Here is a 17,500-nt window from a genome sequence, read left to right on the forward strand (position 1 = left end):
AAAGATCCCCACATGGAGCAGATTCTCGGCTATGTCGTCGCTCTGACCGTTTGATGAATTCTTTCAATGCCACTTTTTTAATTTGTTTCGGTTTGTGTTTTCCAACTCCATTCCTATTGTGTTTGTGAAGTGAGTAGGCACCATTATATACCAGGGATGGGCATTTCAAGCAAAATGCACACACACACTTTTTATCCGTAAGGCTGGTGGATTTTCACATGTCATCGGTACAGCAGCATCTATGTATCACAGCAGCACACAGGTGTCATCAGTACAGCATCATCTAATCTCACAGCAGTACACAGGTGTCATTGTGCTGATTAATGGCAGTTGGTAAACTGCTTTTAGGGGCGTCCCCGCCATCCTCTGGTGGTAGCAACACGTAATTTACTAGCAGGCACCAATACAATTATGACTCAACCCTATTAGCCTATTATTGACAAAACAGCACTGTCTTATTAGGTCTTTAAAAGAGTGTCAATCGAAGTATGTTTAACAGTAAAACTAGTCTGCATCATAGATTTGATAGAAAATACAGATTCTATACTCATGGTTGTTATCCTAAGATATCCTACCTAGGACAAAAAGCAACACATAGACAAATAGGCACACACACACACACATACACACTCACTCACATAGGCACATGCACGGGCGCGCGCACACACACACACACACACACACATACATCACTCACACATTTACACACTCATACACACTCACTCACATAGGCACACACGCACACACACACACACACACACACACACACACACACACACACACACACACACACACACACACACACACACTCACACCACACACACAAACAGCGGTTTTATTGGATTAATTAATGCATAATTTTAACTGTTTAGGCAATTGTAATCCTTTACACTGCTAGTTACTCAGGTGGAAGCCTAATATGTTGCTGAGTAAAGGGTTACTGCCCAACACTACCTAGCACAATATCACATCTGAGTCCCAAGGTTGTTGTCCAACACTTTTCTCAAGTCCAAAAAGAATAAACGAAACGATAAAACCTTCAGCCACTGGTGTAGTCCAGGGTATACGCAGGTATACGGAGTATACCCACTTATTTTTCAGTCAGCATTGAGTATACTCACTTCTCAAAACATGGTGTTTATCCTGTACTGTATGGGCTGCTTATTTTTTTTTTTGAGTATACCCACTTCTCCAGGGACCACTTCACCACTGCCTTCAGCCTAACAGTTCACACGCTGAGTAAATAAAGGGAACAGGCAGAAGGGTAGCCATATCTTATGAAGGCATAGGTTAGCCTTCGTGATGTGTTTTCTTCCCATTTTTTTCTTCTGTTGTTTTGCGTGGTGGCTATCTATCGTCGGCAGTGAACTGCGCCAGGACAGAATTTGGTCTTGGGAAAATGTTCAAGAGCATTGTCTCCATCTACTGGTTTAACCAACGAACGTCAACTGTGATTTGACCTCCATGATATTAAATCGCAAACGTTGTGCGATAATTAATTGTATAATCATTACAGCACGAGTGTTTACAGGTTGTTAATCTTAACATAACAGAATATACATATGTTTTAACTCTAGGACTATGCAAACCTGTGACCTATACATGAGCCTTGAACATTCCCTTGTCATGGGGCGAAATTTAATAATATATATTTTGAATTACTCTGATATGATATTTGAGACGGGCACGTTCATTCATGTGTCCATTGTTAAATGTGGACATTTAAATTCTTACATATTACATTTTCATTTGGAAATTGATCCGAAACGCAATCTAATTAACCCGGAAAAACTACGACAAGCAACGTGGGGCCTTCAGTTTGAGGACAACTTGGCCCATCTTTCGAATGTTTTCTGATTCCCAAAATCATCCGCAAAAATCTGTAAAATGGCATCGGCTGCAGTTCATCTGGTAAGATAGAAAGATAATGAAGCGCTTCTCTGGGTTTATTGAAAAGTTTTCACTTCCATGACCTTTAAAACAGGTGACTTTAGTCTATCAACAATTTAAGGAAAATGTTTGGAGTTTGCTGGGGCAATGCTAACCTGCTGATGTAATGAACCCGGTCAGCAGACTACATATTAGTTAGCCCTTAATTTGAGTTGTTACATTTCGCCCTCTCCTCTATTGTAGCCACGGAGTGCATTCGTTACCAAGAAAAAGACTACTGCTACCATCAAAGAAAAGACTGTCCTTGTGAAGTCGCCACCTGTGAAGCATCCTCTACAAAACAGGTGTGTACTTGTCGATTTGAGGATAAGTTACGTAGGCCTACAGCACACACCATCTTGTGGTAATTTGTTAGGCTTATTTAATTTAAAACATAACTAGTTCAAAGTTGATGGTAGTTGGGCACATGTGCGTAGTTTGTTCAGTGGTATCCCACCTTAAGCCTGCCCAGCGCGTGGAAGTGTAGAGCTATTCTCGTTTCGGTTTTATTGTCTTTCTTCTCACTGTTTTATTCTTTTCCTCTCTTCTCTCATTTGACTCAAGTCCATCAGTTTTCATCCTTTTTTTGTCTAATCTTCCACTCCTTCATTTTGCCTTTCTTGTGTCCTTACTTATCCCAGCTCTTTGTCTATCACATCTGTGTTTCTTGATAATGGACCCAGAATAGATAGATAGATAGATAGATAGATAAATAAATACTTATTCTAAACCTGATTGTTCAAATCCTTGATTGTGATTGGCTAAAAGCCGTTGTAAAATCCAGCATTACCTTACAATTTGACCTGATTACATTCCATATTACTGCGCAGCGAATGGCAAGGCATTCATATAGCGCATTTCATACCCAGTGTTCCATCTGGCTGTTGCGTTGCTTCAAGGGTTGCGTGGCAACGATTTATTTAGGAACTATAATTTTTAGTGGCGGAAGAATGACGGTTTATCATTAAACTATTGTTTCTTAAATTGAATTGTCTTTATTTATGAAACCATTTCAAATATGTGTAGTAACAGGTTTAGAAAAGCAATAAGCCCCGCGAGTCCGTGCTTTGCGCTGATTTTAGAACAGGTAAGGGGGTTTAACGGCACTCCGCTTCGCGTCGTGCCTAACAACTCCCTTACCTGTTCTAAAATCAGCGCAAAGCACGGCCTCTTGGGGCTTATTGCTTAAATAAATCCCGTGGGGAAATTCTGGAATGGAGTGTAAGTGAATATTGTCATCAGTTGTCTTGGTAACGGTGACGTGGCTCCTCTCCCTCTCTCTCTCTCCGGTCATCTCAGTCTTCCCTGTTGTTTGTGTGTGTGTGTGTGTGTGTGTGTGTGTGTGTGTGTGTGTGTGTGTTCCTGTAGTTGGGGTGTGTGGTTCTTCAAGAATGACAAGCGTAGGACCTGGCAGGAGAACCTCCGTCTCATCACCACCTTCAATACTGTGGAGGACTTTTGGGCGTAAGACCAGACGAGACACACACTCACACACCTATTTCTCTCACTCCTCTCTCTCACACACTCTTTCTCTCTCTTTCTCCCCCTCCTCACTCCTCTCCCACTCACACACTCTCTCTCTCTCCCTTCTTTCTCTCTCCCTTCTCCTCAGTCTTCTCTTGCTCACACTCACTCTCTCTCTCTCCCCCTCCTCATTCCTCTCTTGCTCACACTCTTTCTCTCTCTGTCTCACCATCCTCACTCCTCTCTCGCTCACACACTCTCTCGCTCACACACACTCTCTCTCTCTCTCTCTCTCTCTCTCTCTCTCTCTCTCTCTCTCCCTCCCTTCTCCTCACTCTTCTCTTGCTCACACTCTCACTCCTCTCTCTCACCCTCCTCACTCCTCTCTCGCTCACATGCTCTCACACACAATCACTCTCCCTTTTTCTCCCTCCTCAATCCTCTCTGACACAATCTCTTTCTCTCTCTTTCTCTCTCTTTTCTCTCTTCTCCTCTCTCGCTCACACACACTCCCTTTCTTTCTGCCCCTCCTCACTCCTCTCTCTCTCTCACACACACACACTCACTCTCTCTCTCTTTCTTTCTTTCTTTCTTTCTTTCTTTCTTTCTTTCTTTCTCACCCTCCACACTCCTCTCTTGCACACACATTCTCTCTCTCCTGGTCCTCTCTCGCTCACACACTCTCTCTCCTCTCTCTTCTCCTCTCTTGCACACACACTCTCTCTTTCTCACTCCTCTCTCGCTCACACACTCTCTCTCTTTCTCTCTCCTGTCGCTCATGCACGATCTATCTCCCCCTCCTCACTCTCAGCTGAGTGTGTGTGTGTGTGTGTGTGTGTGTGTGTGTGTGTGTGTGTGTCTGTCTTCAGCTGATATTTTTCTGTCTCCTCCTCCTCAGGTTGTACAACAACATCCAGCTCCCCAGCAAGCTCTCCTCGGGCTGTGACTATTCTGTTTTCAGGGTGGGTGTGTGTGTGTGTGTGTGTGTGAGTGTGTGTGTGAGTGTGTGTGTGACTATTCTGTTTTCAGGGTGAGTGTGTCTGTGACTTCTGTTTTCAGGGTGAGTGTGTGAGTGACTATTCTGTTTTCAGTGTGTGTGTGTGTGTGTGTGTGACTATGCTGTTTTCAGGGTGAGTGTGTGTGTGTGTGTGTGTGTGTGTGTGTGACTATTCTGTTATCAGTGTGTGTGTGTGTGTGTGACTATTCTGTTTTCAGAATGAGTGTGTGTGTGTGACTTCTGTTTTCAAGGTGAGTGTGTGTGTGTGACTATATTCTGTTTTCAGGGTGAGTGTGTGTGAGTGTGTGTGTGTGTGTGTGTGTGTGTGTGTGTGACTATTCTGTTTTCAGGGTGTGTGTGTGTGTGTGTGTATCTATTCTGTTTTGTGTGTGTGTGTGTGTGACTATGCTGTTTTCAGGGTGAGTGTGTGTGTGACTATTCTGTTTTCAGAATGAGTGTGTGTGTGTGACTTCTGTTTTCAAGGTGAGTGTGTGTGTGTGACTATATTCTGTTTTCAGGGTGAGTGTGTGTGTGTGTGTGTGTGTGTGTGTGTGTGTGTGTGACTATTCTGTTTTCAGGGTGTGTGTGTGTGTGTGTGTATCTATTCTGTTTTGTGTGTGTGTGTGTGACTTCTGTTTTTTAGGGTGCGTGTGAGACTTCTGTTTTCAGGGTGCTTTTGTGTTTGACTATTCTGTTATTTTGGTGTGTCTGTGTGTGTCTGTGTGTGTGTGTGTGTGTCTGTGTCTGTGTCTGTGTCTGTGGTTGTCTGCAGCATGGCATCAAGCCGATGTGGGAGGACCGGAGCAACAAGGCAGGCGGCCGCTGGCTGGTGACCGTAGCCAAGCAGCAGAGGCATACGGACCTGGACAAGTTTTGGCTGGAGACGGTAAAGACACACACACACCTGTCCACACACACCTCTCTGCACACACACACCTGTGGACACATACCTGTCTACACACACACACACACACACACTCGTGGACACATACCTCTCTGCACACACACACACACCTGTGGACACATACCTGTCTACACACACACACACACACACCCGTGGACACATACCTGTCTACACACACACCTCTCTACACACACACACCTGTGGACACATACCTGTCTACACACACACTTCTCTACACACACCCCTGACTGTGGAGCCTCTCTGTGATTAACACACTTAACACATTTTAAGCATAATTGTCTGATTAAATATTCAACCATAGGCAGTCACGTATCTCTTATGAAATGTTGTGCATCACATGTAGCCGACAGAGATTATAGACGGAAAAGTGTGCATTTGTGATTTTTAATGCCTGGTTGTATGCCCATAATCACTTTGAAAGTTTCACCGTGTGTGTGTGTGTGTGTGTGTGTGTGTGTGTGTGTGTGTGTGTGTGTGTAGCTGCTCTGCCTCATTGGAGAGGGTTTCGGTGAGCATAGCAGCGATGTGTGTGGTGTGGTCATCAACGTCCGTGCCAAAGGAGACAAGATCGCCGCGTGGACCGCCAACGCAGAGAGGGCTGCAGCTGTCCGAGAGATTGGGTGAGTGACACACAGACGTGACTACGCATGCTGTAGGGCACGCCGCTCCCCATCACATCTACCCACTGGTCTTCAGTGCAATGAAAGCTGAGGTCTGAAGTGTTGAAAGCTGAGCTGAGGTCTCAGAATCAGATTTGATCAGAATCAGATTTTATTGGCCAATTAAGTTTGCACAAACAAGGAATTTGACCTGGCTCTCAGTGTGCTTACACAAAATATACATTACAACACAATACAACACCAAATATACATTACAACACAATACAAAACACAATACAAAAACAAACAGTGCAATGGTCTATGAAGTTTAAGAAAGTATATACAGGAGCTGTGAATTGTTAAAACAATAGTGCATAGAAGAAGTGGAGAGTGCAAGAAGTGCAGGGATAAGTATTTCTGAAAAATATGTCTGAAGTGTGTGTGTGTGTGTGTGTGTGTGTGTGTGTTTCCCCCGGTCAGGCGCGTGTTCAAGAGCCAGCTCGGACTGTCGGACACGCTGGCCATCGGGTACCAGGCGCACGCAGACACGGCCACCAAGAGCAACTCTTCCACTCGCAACAAATTTGTAGTCTGAGGAGGATTCTGGACAGCTGTGTTTGAGTTATTGAGTTTTTGTATGCAAGAGATAGTGTGTGTGTGTGTGTGTGTGTGTGTGTGTTCGTGTGTGTGTCTGCATCTACATGCACGAGTCTTTCTATCTTTGAATTACTCTAGCTTGACCTCCTCCAGGTGAAGCTTGAAAATTGAATGCACTTTGGAAAATGGCCACAGCTTGATTTAGTTGATTCCAATTCTATAAAGCCAGCAAGCATAACTTGATGGACTAGATACTGAAATTGTATCCTTTTTTTATTTTTTTCTAACCCTTTTCATTTATAGTTTTTGTGGTTTTGGGAGATCTCAGAATGTATATTGTAACCAAACGTCTGAGAAACGGAGCTCAGTTTATTTACCTTCTTGATCTGTTTTTGTTTGCCTCGTTGGTCAGACGTTGTTTTTGGAGTTGGTTCATTTGCAATGACTTCATTTGCTAAATCAGCAAATCAATCAATAAATAATTATTTGCTAATATTTATGGCGACTCCTGTGTACTGATTTTCAAACGTCTGGGAACATTTTTATGTGTCGATAAGGAAAAGAAAAGTAAAAAAACTAAGCCGGCAAATGTATACAAACATCTTTTTTTTCCTCTTTGTTTCACAGTTTCTTGCCATTTCTTTCTCTGGCTAAATCAGTCCAACCAGAAGAGGGCGCCATATCTGTAGTTGAGCGTTTCTAAGTCTTCTGTCACAGGTGTGTGTGTGTGTGTGTGTGTGTGTGTGTGTGTGTGTGTGTGTGTGTGTGTGTGTGTGTGTGTGTTCTGTCATAGGCTGGTTTGCGCTGAATTGTGCCTGGCATAATAGACTTGCTTCTGAATTGTGTTTTATCCATACTTTGCAAAAAACAATGTGTGGTTGTGTGTTTAGCTGTGTCTGCAGAACACTGTGTGTGTGTGTGTGTGTGTGTCTGCAGAACACTGTGTGTGTGTGTGTGTCTGCAGAACACTGTGTGTGTGTGTGTGTGTGTGTGTGTGCAGAACACTGTGTGCCAGTAGCGATATTTAAAGTTTAGGCACGCAGGGAGTAAGCTTGGCACCTGGCAGTGAGCGTCTTGTTTAGGATGCAGGAAGATAGGTGCCAATCATGAGGTGAGACATCTCTGATGCTGAGGTCATTCATTGTGGCATTGTGTTAAATGTCTTAATGTCTGAAAAAGACAAAAATAACTGAAAAGCATTTTGATTTGGAAGACTTTGATTTGAAGGCCATGGGGTGCAAGTAAGACAGGACAAGACATAATACAAGCAAAACAAACCTATATTTATTACATTTTTGCAAAGTTTGCGTACTTTTATTAGACGAATCACAGACAAAGGCATACAAGCCAGTGAGGTGCTGTGAGGTTCTCTAGTTGTTTTTAAAAAAAAAAATGAAATGTATACATTTCATACATGTATATATATGCCTATGGTTTAAAAATTGTCATCTGACCAGAACTGAAAAAACACTTATGTTTTATTGTCTAATACTATTACTTTTAAAAGTTTTTTTTAATTTATTTTATTATAAGAAGTTAAGCGGCTCAATACTCAACAGACTTTTAAGAGGCTATAGGCCTACAGCTAAACGTACAACCGGTGTGCTAATTGAACTTTTACACCGTGTCAAATAAGATATTAATAGTTACAAGGTAGCGTATGTAGCCCTCCCACCAATGATATGGACCCATTTCATTTTGTCTAGGGAAAATATAACTACCGTGGTGGGATGCTAATTCAAATGACCTTTTACCCAACTCGGACACAGTTTTGAATTTGCAGTTTAGAAATATATAGGCACTGCCTCACTTGCCCATAGACACTAATGCTTCTGCTTCACCTGACCGCACGTCCCTGTTTTCTGGAAATGCGCAAATTCAGCAATTTTGATAATAAAAATGCTCGAAATAATCGGAATGATGCAGAAATTACACCCATACCACAGATTAGTAGAGAAATATGAATATATGATCTGCCTCCTCTGACCGCTCGTCACTGCTACAAACGTCGTTAACATAGGCAAAAAGGACAGTCTAGTGATTGGGTGAACTGGTGACATGGATCACTTCAAGATCAATCGCGCGCAATTCCAGGATGCTTTATTTTCATTGGTTGCTGGATTAAATCTTACCCAGTTACAAAATATACGTTTTTTTTCTGATTGGCTATTGTGTAGCCCATTTCTTTTTTTTGATTGGCTGATAAGTGGCACCTTACGGAAGAACTGCAGGGGATTCGGTGAGACGTGCTTTCCTTGATTCCTCCATAGTGAGGGCAGCGCGACCAGGTCATGTTTGCGTGCTGTGGCACATTAAATAGCCCAGGTTTTTTTTCAGCGTGAGAAATACGAAGTGTGGCGGGAGTGCGTGACAAAAGACCGAAATGAGTGACTGTCACGCTCAATGCGTGACACTTGAGAGCCCTGCCTTAGGAACCCAGGGAGGAAATCTGGCACCTGTGAGCGTCTTCCCTCTATAGGGGGCTGTGACTGACGTGTGTGACGTGTGTGACTGACGTGTGTGACGTGTCCTGGGCTGTGACGTGTGTGACGTGTGTGACTGACGTGTGTGACGTTAACTGTTAAGAGTTCAGTGCCAAAAAGACCTCAGGGATCTACTGGGTGTGTACCTTGAGAGCATGTCTGACATATATTCAGGTGCAAGACTATGGAATAATATATAGACTAGTAAAAGAATCTTAAAATCTATTCTGAAACGGTTCTGTATTCTGTTTTATTTGTAATTGACTAATGGCTTTTTTTTGGTAGACCAGACAAAAGCGAGTAACAGTTGTCTAGCCTGCTCGTGCTAAAAGCATGTATCAGTCTTTCAGGGTACGCCTGAGAGAGAAACGGTTGCACCTTAGCAATGTTTCTTAAGTGTTTAATTTAGATTTTTTTTTATATGGGTTTCAAAATGTGGATGTCTGACTCGCCCTGCCCTGTGAGATTTGCAGTCCTGTTCTGTGTCTGTCTCTACCGCAGGTGATTGGAAACAGGTGTACTCTTGGTTGAATGGGAGAGGCCGGACGACGGGAGGGCTTTGGATTCCCGGCATTTGGTAATGGTTGGTCGTTGATAGAGATTGGATTTGGAGTCCTCGCTGGTTTTGGACATTTTCATTCACATGTTCTGACTTTACATTACATCTTTGGTTTCAATTCACAACACTGACAACACTTCACCACACGCTTGCTTATAATTAATAGATAAATATAACCCTGTTCCATTTAATAAATAACTTATATATTATTATTATCATAAATTCTGCGTGGCCTCCCCTTTAAGTTTCATGCATGTGAGCCGTGCACGTAACAAATATGTTGTGTGCGTATGGCTAGATCTATTCCCTGTGTGTGTGTACAGTCCCACTCACTATTATTGGCACCCATAGTGAATATGAGCAAACAGGCTATGAAAATATATGTCTTTGCTGTTTTTCCTCTTAGTCTTTCACTCAAAATATTCACAAAAATCTTACCTTTTCATTGAAGTAAAATTATTGAAAGAAAAAACAACTGTTGAGATTAAATAAATATTTTTCCCAAAAACATGTGTGCCACTATTATTGGCACCCCTAGAAAAATCTTATAATTGAAATCTAACTGAAGTATATTTCCAGTCATGTTTTACATTTTTAAGTTCACCTGTTTAATTATGAACTCTTAAGAGGTTAACCATGACTTCCTGTTCCACTGACTGTACAAATATGAGGTGACACAGGCCAAATTCCATAAGTCATTCATCACAATGGGAAATACCCAAGAACACAGTGACGATGTGCGATGAAAAGTGGTTGAGCTGCACAAATCAAGAAATGGACACAAGAAAATCTCTGAACAGTTGAAAATACCCATTTCCACTACCATGGAAATAATAAAGAAGTTTAAAGCGTCAGGAGATGTTAAGAATCAGCCTGAAAGACGACGTGTGTGAACATAGACCCCGCGCACCGTGAGGAGGATGGTTCGACTGGCAAAATATTCTCCAAGGATCACAGCTGGAGAATTGCAGACATTAGTTGAGTCTTGGGGTCAGAAAGTCTCCAAAACTACCATCAGACGCCACCTACATCACCACAGGTTGTTTTGGAGGGTTGCCAGAAAAAAGCCTCTGCTGTCAATCAACAACAAACTAAAGTGCCTACAGTTTGCCAAATGTAAGTCAGACTTTCAATGGGACCGAGTAAAATGGTCAGATGAGCCCAAAATAAAGCTTTTTGGCAACAAACAACAAAGGTGGGTTTGGCGTAGACAGAAAGATAGCCATACAGAAAAGCACCCCATACCCACTGTGAAGTATGGTGGCGGATCTTTGATGTTGATTTTCTTCCAAAGGCCCTGGACATCTTGTTAGGATACATGGTATCATGGACTCCATCAAATACCAGCAGATATTAAATGAAAACCTAACAGCCCCCTCCAGTAAGCCTTAAAATGGGCCGTGGTTGGACCTTCCAGCAGGACAATGATCCAAAGCATACCTCAAAATCGACACAAAAATGGTTCACCGACCGCAGAATAAAGGTTTTGCCATGGCCATAACAGTCCCCCGACCTAAACCCCATAGAAAATCTGTGGGATGAGCTGAAGCCGAGTCTACAAGCGTTGACCTCATAATCTGGACAGATACTGTATGTAGGAATGGTGTTAGATCCCGTGCCATGTGTTCACCAACCTCATCAGGCATTATAGGAGAAGACTCAGAGCTGTTATTTTGGCAAAGGGAGGCTGCACAAAACATGTAATTAAGGGGTGCCAATAACTGTGGCACACATGTTTTGGAGAAAAAATATTTATTTAATGTAAAAAAAAAAAACATTCTTTCAATAATTTTACCTCAATAGAAAGGTAAGATATTTATGAATATTTTGAATGGAAGACCAAGAGGATAAACAGCAAATACATATTTTATCATAGCCTGTTTGCACTAGGGGTGCCAATAATGGTGAGCAGGACTCAGTGGCGGTCCGTGCATTTCACGACTGGGCCTTCAGCGATGTCCTACACGATGTTAAACTGAGTGAATCCACCTCCTAATACCATCATTATGACGCCATGGCTCTCGAACCATTATATACAGAAAGGCAGTATAAGTGAGCATTGCATCACCTTAACATAGTCGAGTACAACAGACTTTATTAATATTTCCGGAGCATTTAAAATCAATACACCCGTATTAACAATACATTAAGAGTAGTAAACTCTCAGTTATATGATCGCTTGGATATTACTGTCACAACTTAAAAATAAAAGGCGATTTTCAGGGATTAGTCTACAAAGTTTTATTAAGTCCACCGAAAGTAGCCTATGTAAGCTTTAACAAGTTTGTCCACATTGTCCCACCTGCAAAGCAGTTTCATTAAACTTCCCATCCTCACGATATCCAGTTTTTCTTGAAAGTTCCGTCTTGAAAATGGCGTTGTAATTGTATCAAAAACTGGAATTATCAAGTTGGTGTAAACTAGTTTATTTTAGTTGGTTAATGTAATTATATTTAGTCTTACCAATTGAAACAACTAGCATAATAAGCATTGAAACCGATGTACGTCGTTTTCGCATTAGCCAGCTACTGAGCACTGAAGCACTGCACCGGTCTGCCTCAGTATCCAATCAAAGGACGTTTACGTGTCACGTTCAACGCGAGGAAAGAAATCTTCCGGGCCTTCTAGAAGGCCCAGTGTCGCCAACTCGAAATCTGATTGGTTGTCACAACTGTCTGTTTCAGTTCATTCAACTTAAATGAACTGAAACAGCCAGTTGTGACAACCAATCAGATGTACACGGGCCTTCAATGTGAATTCTGAAGGCCTCAGGGAAGATTTCTGTTCTCGGGGAAGATTTCTCCGAGCGTGGCAACACATGATAGCTGAAATATGATTGGATGAAAGCTCTAACATAAATTAACAACGCTGGAAGCTATGAAATGAAGATAATGGACTATGGGGAATAATTTAATACATGAAAAGAAAATATTAAAATTAAATTTATTTTATCACATTTATTTTCTGATGATGTTTAGGCCAGCAGAGAAGGCCTTGAAGGCCCTGACGGACCACCACTGGCAGGACTGTATGTGTGTGTGTGTATGGCTAGATCTATTCCCTGTGTGTGTGTGTGTGTGTATGTGTGTGTGTGTGTGTGTTTGTGTGTGTGTTTGTGTGTGTGTGCGTGTATGGCTATGGCTAGATCTATTCCCTGTGTGTGTGTATGGCTAGATCTATTCCCTGTGTTTGTGTGTGTGTGTGTATGTGTGTATGTGTGTGTGTGTGTGTGTGCGTGTGTGTGTGCGTGTATGGCTATGGCTAGATCTATTCCTGTGTGTGTGTATGGCTAGATCTATTACCTGTGTGTGTGAATGTGTGTGGCTAGATCTATTCCCTGTGTGTGTGTGTGTGTGTGTGTGTGTGTGTGTGTGTGTGTGTGTGTGTGTGTGTGTGTGTATGTGTGTGGCTAGATCTATTCCTTGTGTGTGTGTGTGTGTGTGTGTGTGTGTGTGTATGGCTAGATCTCTGGGTTGGGTGTTTGGCCTTGGGTTTGTTTAAGTTTCCCAGACTTCTCCTTCAAGGATACTACCTGATTACATAATCAAACACACACTCATATCACACACATTATAATCACACAAACATAGTTCCATTCCAACGTTCCCACTCCTCCCTGTTAAAGTAATATTTAAGGAAAACTGTATGCTAATTTTTAAAAGCCTACATAGATTCAAACCTAAACATACACATACATCTTCTTTGACATTCCTCTCCTTTGACAATACCAATGAGAACAAGTACGCTGTAGACAGCGTTTTTTTTTTTTAAATGTCATTCCAACAATCACAACCGAAATCTTATTATCTTAAAATTAGTATTATCGTGTCGTAATATTGACATTATTTTCCATTAAGCATTTTCCTCTCCGAGGACCCCCGTTAGGGAAAAGACTAAATGTGTCTCCATGTTGCAAAACAGCGTCCCGTCATCACCGAATTTGTCAGACGTCTCACATGCCAAAAGCACCATCTTCTATCAAAGAAAAAAAAAAAAATGATCGCGTTAAGACTTTTTCTTATAATGGGCGTGAACGGAGCGGAAAACGCTTAATTTAAGATAATGTCAATACTCATAATGCTAATAAGATTTCGGTCATGATGTTTGACATTTTGAAAACAAACGCTGTGAAGGCTACAACGTACTTTTTCTGTCATTTCCATGAAAATGTAGTGAATGTCAGTAGTGGAATACAGTAAGTAAATACAGAGACAATTTGTGTATGTTACTAGATTAAGTTTTTGGCAACAAGGCCAAACAAAGAATTGTAACTACCGGTGTCCCCAACATGTGCGTGAGAGAGAAGCATGTGCTTACTGTACCATTTACTTCAAAGTTATGTGTCCTGACGCTAAACCAACGCCTGCGTTCTTAACCAATGGTTTCGTTCTAATTTCACTACGTAATTCCATGGGCGTGGAAATGATGCCGACAACTGCAAACACCCAAGTCCCGAACGCAACAGTGCTTACATCGTGACCAGACTGTTACATTGACCCGGAGTAGCATATTTTAAGATAATTGGTTATTTATTTTATTTAAGCACTTCTCATAGTATTTATTTCTTAACTTTGTTTACCTCTCTTTTACGTTTTTACTTCGTTGGACTAAGCACGCCATCGCAATGTTTCCTGAATCCAACGCTGCGCCTGGGTGAGTTTTAGTAGCTAAATAAACCTTTATAAAACATTTATCCTATCACGATGTTGGTCAACCCTTAGCCAATGCATCTGGGTTCATGTAGGCTGGGTATAGACTACGTGTTTGGAAAAAAAAATGACTGGAGATGGGATTCAATGTCATAGAAGGACTATGAAGTGATAACGACACTGTCACGATAGGAAAGACTCCGGTTGCACTTTAACACCAGTATGAAACATGTTCTCTAGGGCGACATAAGATATGAATTCAATCAAATTAACTGATTTCAACTAACGGAGTTTCGAAATAATTCTGCCACGATACGATGTGATTTGACTGGTCTGTTGCCTTCGGACAATAGGTAGCCCTAATAGCCTAGCGTTATTGTTAACATTTCAACACGATGATGTCCTCGGTGGCATGAGCTTTATCCGGTTCTCGGAGTGTCTATGCCCACGCACGGGGGTACATTACAATAAGGGATGATGCAAGAGGTGCCAGAATCCACGCGAGGGATGCGGGCCAACGCGGAAAACCCACAATGGACATTAATGCGCTGCGTTACGTTACGTAATATTTCAAGCGAGACCACAGATTCGTCTCGTTGGTTAATCGGCAACATTTTGAGGTGATTTTCAAATGCAATTAATTTCAAAGGCCTAATAAGGACATTTCAGAAGTGTCTATACTCTTCCACATGTGCACCTCACGGCTGTAAATCACCCCGTCTGCGTCATAGCCTAACTCCTTTTTCCGTGAGCCTCGTCACGTTTGCAGGATGTTCCCCACCATCAGCCATGAAATGCCCCAGTCTCTGTATTTATGTGTCAGGAAATAACTGTGTACTTGGCCGAAACCGCGCGAATGCTACGACAAAACGGCGTACATTCACCCTCAAAGTTGTGCTCAAAGTTTCTTCCTGTACACAGAGAGTTTCCCCTCGTCCCTGTCGCCTTTGTGCCTTTGTGACTGGGAGGCGGCGGCTGTTTGAAGTTCCTTGAAGCGATTGTATTGTTTTGGCGCTATAGAAAGATTTGAAAGGACATTTATAATAGATGTCAAAGGAGATGGTAAGCTAATTGAATTGGTCTAAAACACAGACATTTCGTTTTTGAAACACATGATTCATATTTTAGAAATGTTTGTAAAAACTGTGTTTCTTGGTTAGGATACTTATATAGTTATAGGCTATTATTTACTTACCTAGTCTGTGTAAGTAAACGAAAAAAAAAAAAAACGTTCTTATTGCGTGCTCAAAGGTAATAGGCTGATTAAATGAGCTGTGTAAATTTGCAGAAGACTGTGCGTGTGTGGTGTGCGTGTGTGTGTGTGTGTGTGTGTGTGTGTGTGTGTGTGCGCGTGTGTCATACCTGGAGACACACACATGAGTTATGAGTCAGGTGAGAGCCCTGCCCCGCCCTTAAGTGTTATTATTATAAATACCAGCCCTCACACACACACACACACACACGCACACAAACACGCACACGCACACGCACACACACACACACACAGGTACTGCTGCCCTCACACACACGCACATCCACACACACAATCATACTCACACATACACATACACGCACATCCACAAACACAAGCACTCACACACACACACACACACACACACACACACACACTCACACAAACAGGTACTGCTGCCCTCACACACACACACACACACACACACACACACACACACACACACACACACACAGGTACTGCAGGCATTTCCTCACAAGCATACTCATACTCATACACACACACACACACACACATCTTGGACTGAATGCCCTGTATTGGTGTGTTATTAAACTGAATGCATCTGTATTGGTGTGTTATTGGACTGAATGCCCTGTGTTGGTGTATTATTGGACTGAATGCATCTGTGTTGGTGTGTTATTGGACTGAATGCATCTGTATTGGTGTGCTATTAAACTGAATGCATCTGTGTTGGTGTGTTATTGGACTGAATGCATCTGTGTTGGTGTGTTATTGGAATGAATGCATCTGTATTGGTGTGTTATTGGACTGAATGCATCCGATATTGGTGTGTTATTGGACTGAATGCATTTGTGTTATTGGACTGAATGCATCTGTATTGGTGTGTTATTGGACTGTATGCATCTGTATTGATGTGTTATTGGACTGTCTTGAACATGTTATTGTCCACAAGTTGCATTGGTGATTTGGAGTCGTTTAATGAAGTGTGGGAGATTAAATAATGACTTACTTTCTAAAGCTAAAATTGTGAGAACGTATTATTGAATTAAACTGATATTCTGTTCTTCATCTATTTCTCTATTATTATTTTCTTTTTTTTTCTATGACAATCTTTCCGCTAATCCTTCTAGCATGTAATGGATTTCCTTTTAATGGTAGTTTTACATTTTTAAGATGTAAGCATCTCTCTCCATCTCCCTTCTCTCTCTCTCTCTCTCTCTCTCTCTCTCTCTCTCTCTCTCTCTCTCTCTCTTTGTATCCTTCATCCCTCCATCAGCTCATCCGCGTCTCCCTGTGTGTCTGTCCTCTGCAGGTACACGTATGATGAGTGCAGGGCCACAGCTGATTGGCTGTCGAGCCGCCTGTCGGTACGCCCCCTGGTGGGTATAGTGTGCGGCTCGGGGCTGGGACGCCTGGCAGACGGGCTCAAGGACCAGGTGGTCTTCAAGTACAGCGACATCCCCAACTTCCCCAAAAGCACAGGTGTGTGTGTGTGTGTGTGTGTGTGTGTGTGTGTGTGTGTGTGTGTGTGTGTATGTGTGTGAGAGAGAGTGAAGGACCAGGTGGTCTTCAAGTACAGCGACATCCCCAACTTCCCCAAAAGCACAGGTGTGTGTGTGTGTGTGTGTGTGTGTGTGTGTGTGTGTGTGTGTGTGTGTGTGTGTGTGTGTGTGTTTGTGTGTGTTTGTGTGTGTTAATGTGTGTGAGAGAGTGAAGGACCAGGTGGTTCCCCAAAAGCACAGGTGTGTGTGTGCGAGAGAGAGTTTGAGTGTGTGTGTGTGTGTGTGAGAGAGAGTTTGAGTTTGTGTATGTGTAAGTGTGCGTGTGTGAGAGAGTTTGAGTGTGTGTGTCTGTGAGCGATAGAGAGAGAATTTGAGTGTGTGTGTCTGTGTGAGAGAGAGAGACGGTTTGTGTGTGTGTGTGTGTGTGAGACAGTTTGTGTGTGTATGTGTGAGAGAAAGAAAGAGTTTGTGTGTGTCTGTCTGTGTGTGAGAGACAGTTTGAGTGTGTGTGTGTGTGTGTGTGTGAGAGAGTTTGTGTGTGTGTGTGTGTGTGTAAGTGTATGTGTGAGAGAGAGAGTTTGAG

The 17,500-nt window shown here is 42.4% G+C and overlaps 2 protein-coding genes across 3 annotated transcripts in view; both read left to right on the top strand.

The window, feature by feature from the left end:
- The window catches only part of LOC308381843 (purine nucleoside phosphorylase-like), a gene marked incomplete at its 5' end in the record, with an annotated part of 40,911 nt that overhangs the window by 13,507 nt on the left and 9,904 nt on the right, over nt 1-17,500 (top strand). The window contains 2 exons of one of the 2 annotated variants that reach the window (XM_080859461.1): nt 14,178-14,206; nt 16,728-16,897. In XM_080859461.1, coding sequence (XP_080715587.1) covers nt 14,178-14,206; nt 16,728-16,897 — 199 coding nt within the window. Of the gene's footprint in view, nt 1-14,177; nt 14,207-16,727; nt 16,898-17,500 lie in introns of those variants that run through there. The other variant, XM_080859460.1, reaches the window with a different exon arrangement.
- On the top strand, nt 1,888-6,509 carry LOC308381852 (eukaryotic translation initiation factor 4E-1B-like; the record flags this gene model as incomplete). The annotated part of the gene is made up of 7 exons (XM_080859470.1): nt 1,888-1,911; nt 2,134-2,234; nt 3,298-3,393; nt 4,292-4,355; nt 5,163-5,276; nt 5,796-5,935; nt 6,395-6,509. 7 exons carry the CDS (start codon nt 1,888-1,890, stop codon nt 6,507-6,509), a joined length of 654 nt encoding a protein of 217 aa, XP_080715596.1.

This window comes from Sprattus sprattus, assembly GCF_963457725.1.
Source record: "Sprattus sprattus genome assembly, chromosome: 20".
Taxonomy (NCBI): domain Eukaryota; kingdom Metazoa; phylum Chordata; class Actinopteri; order Clupeiformes; family Clupeidae; genus Sprattus; species Sprattus sprattus.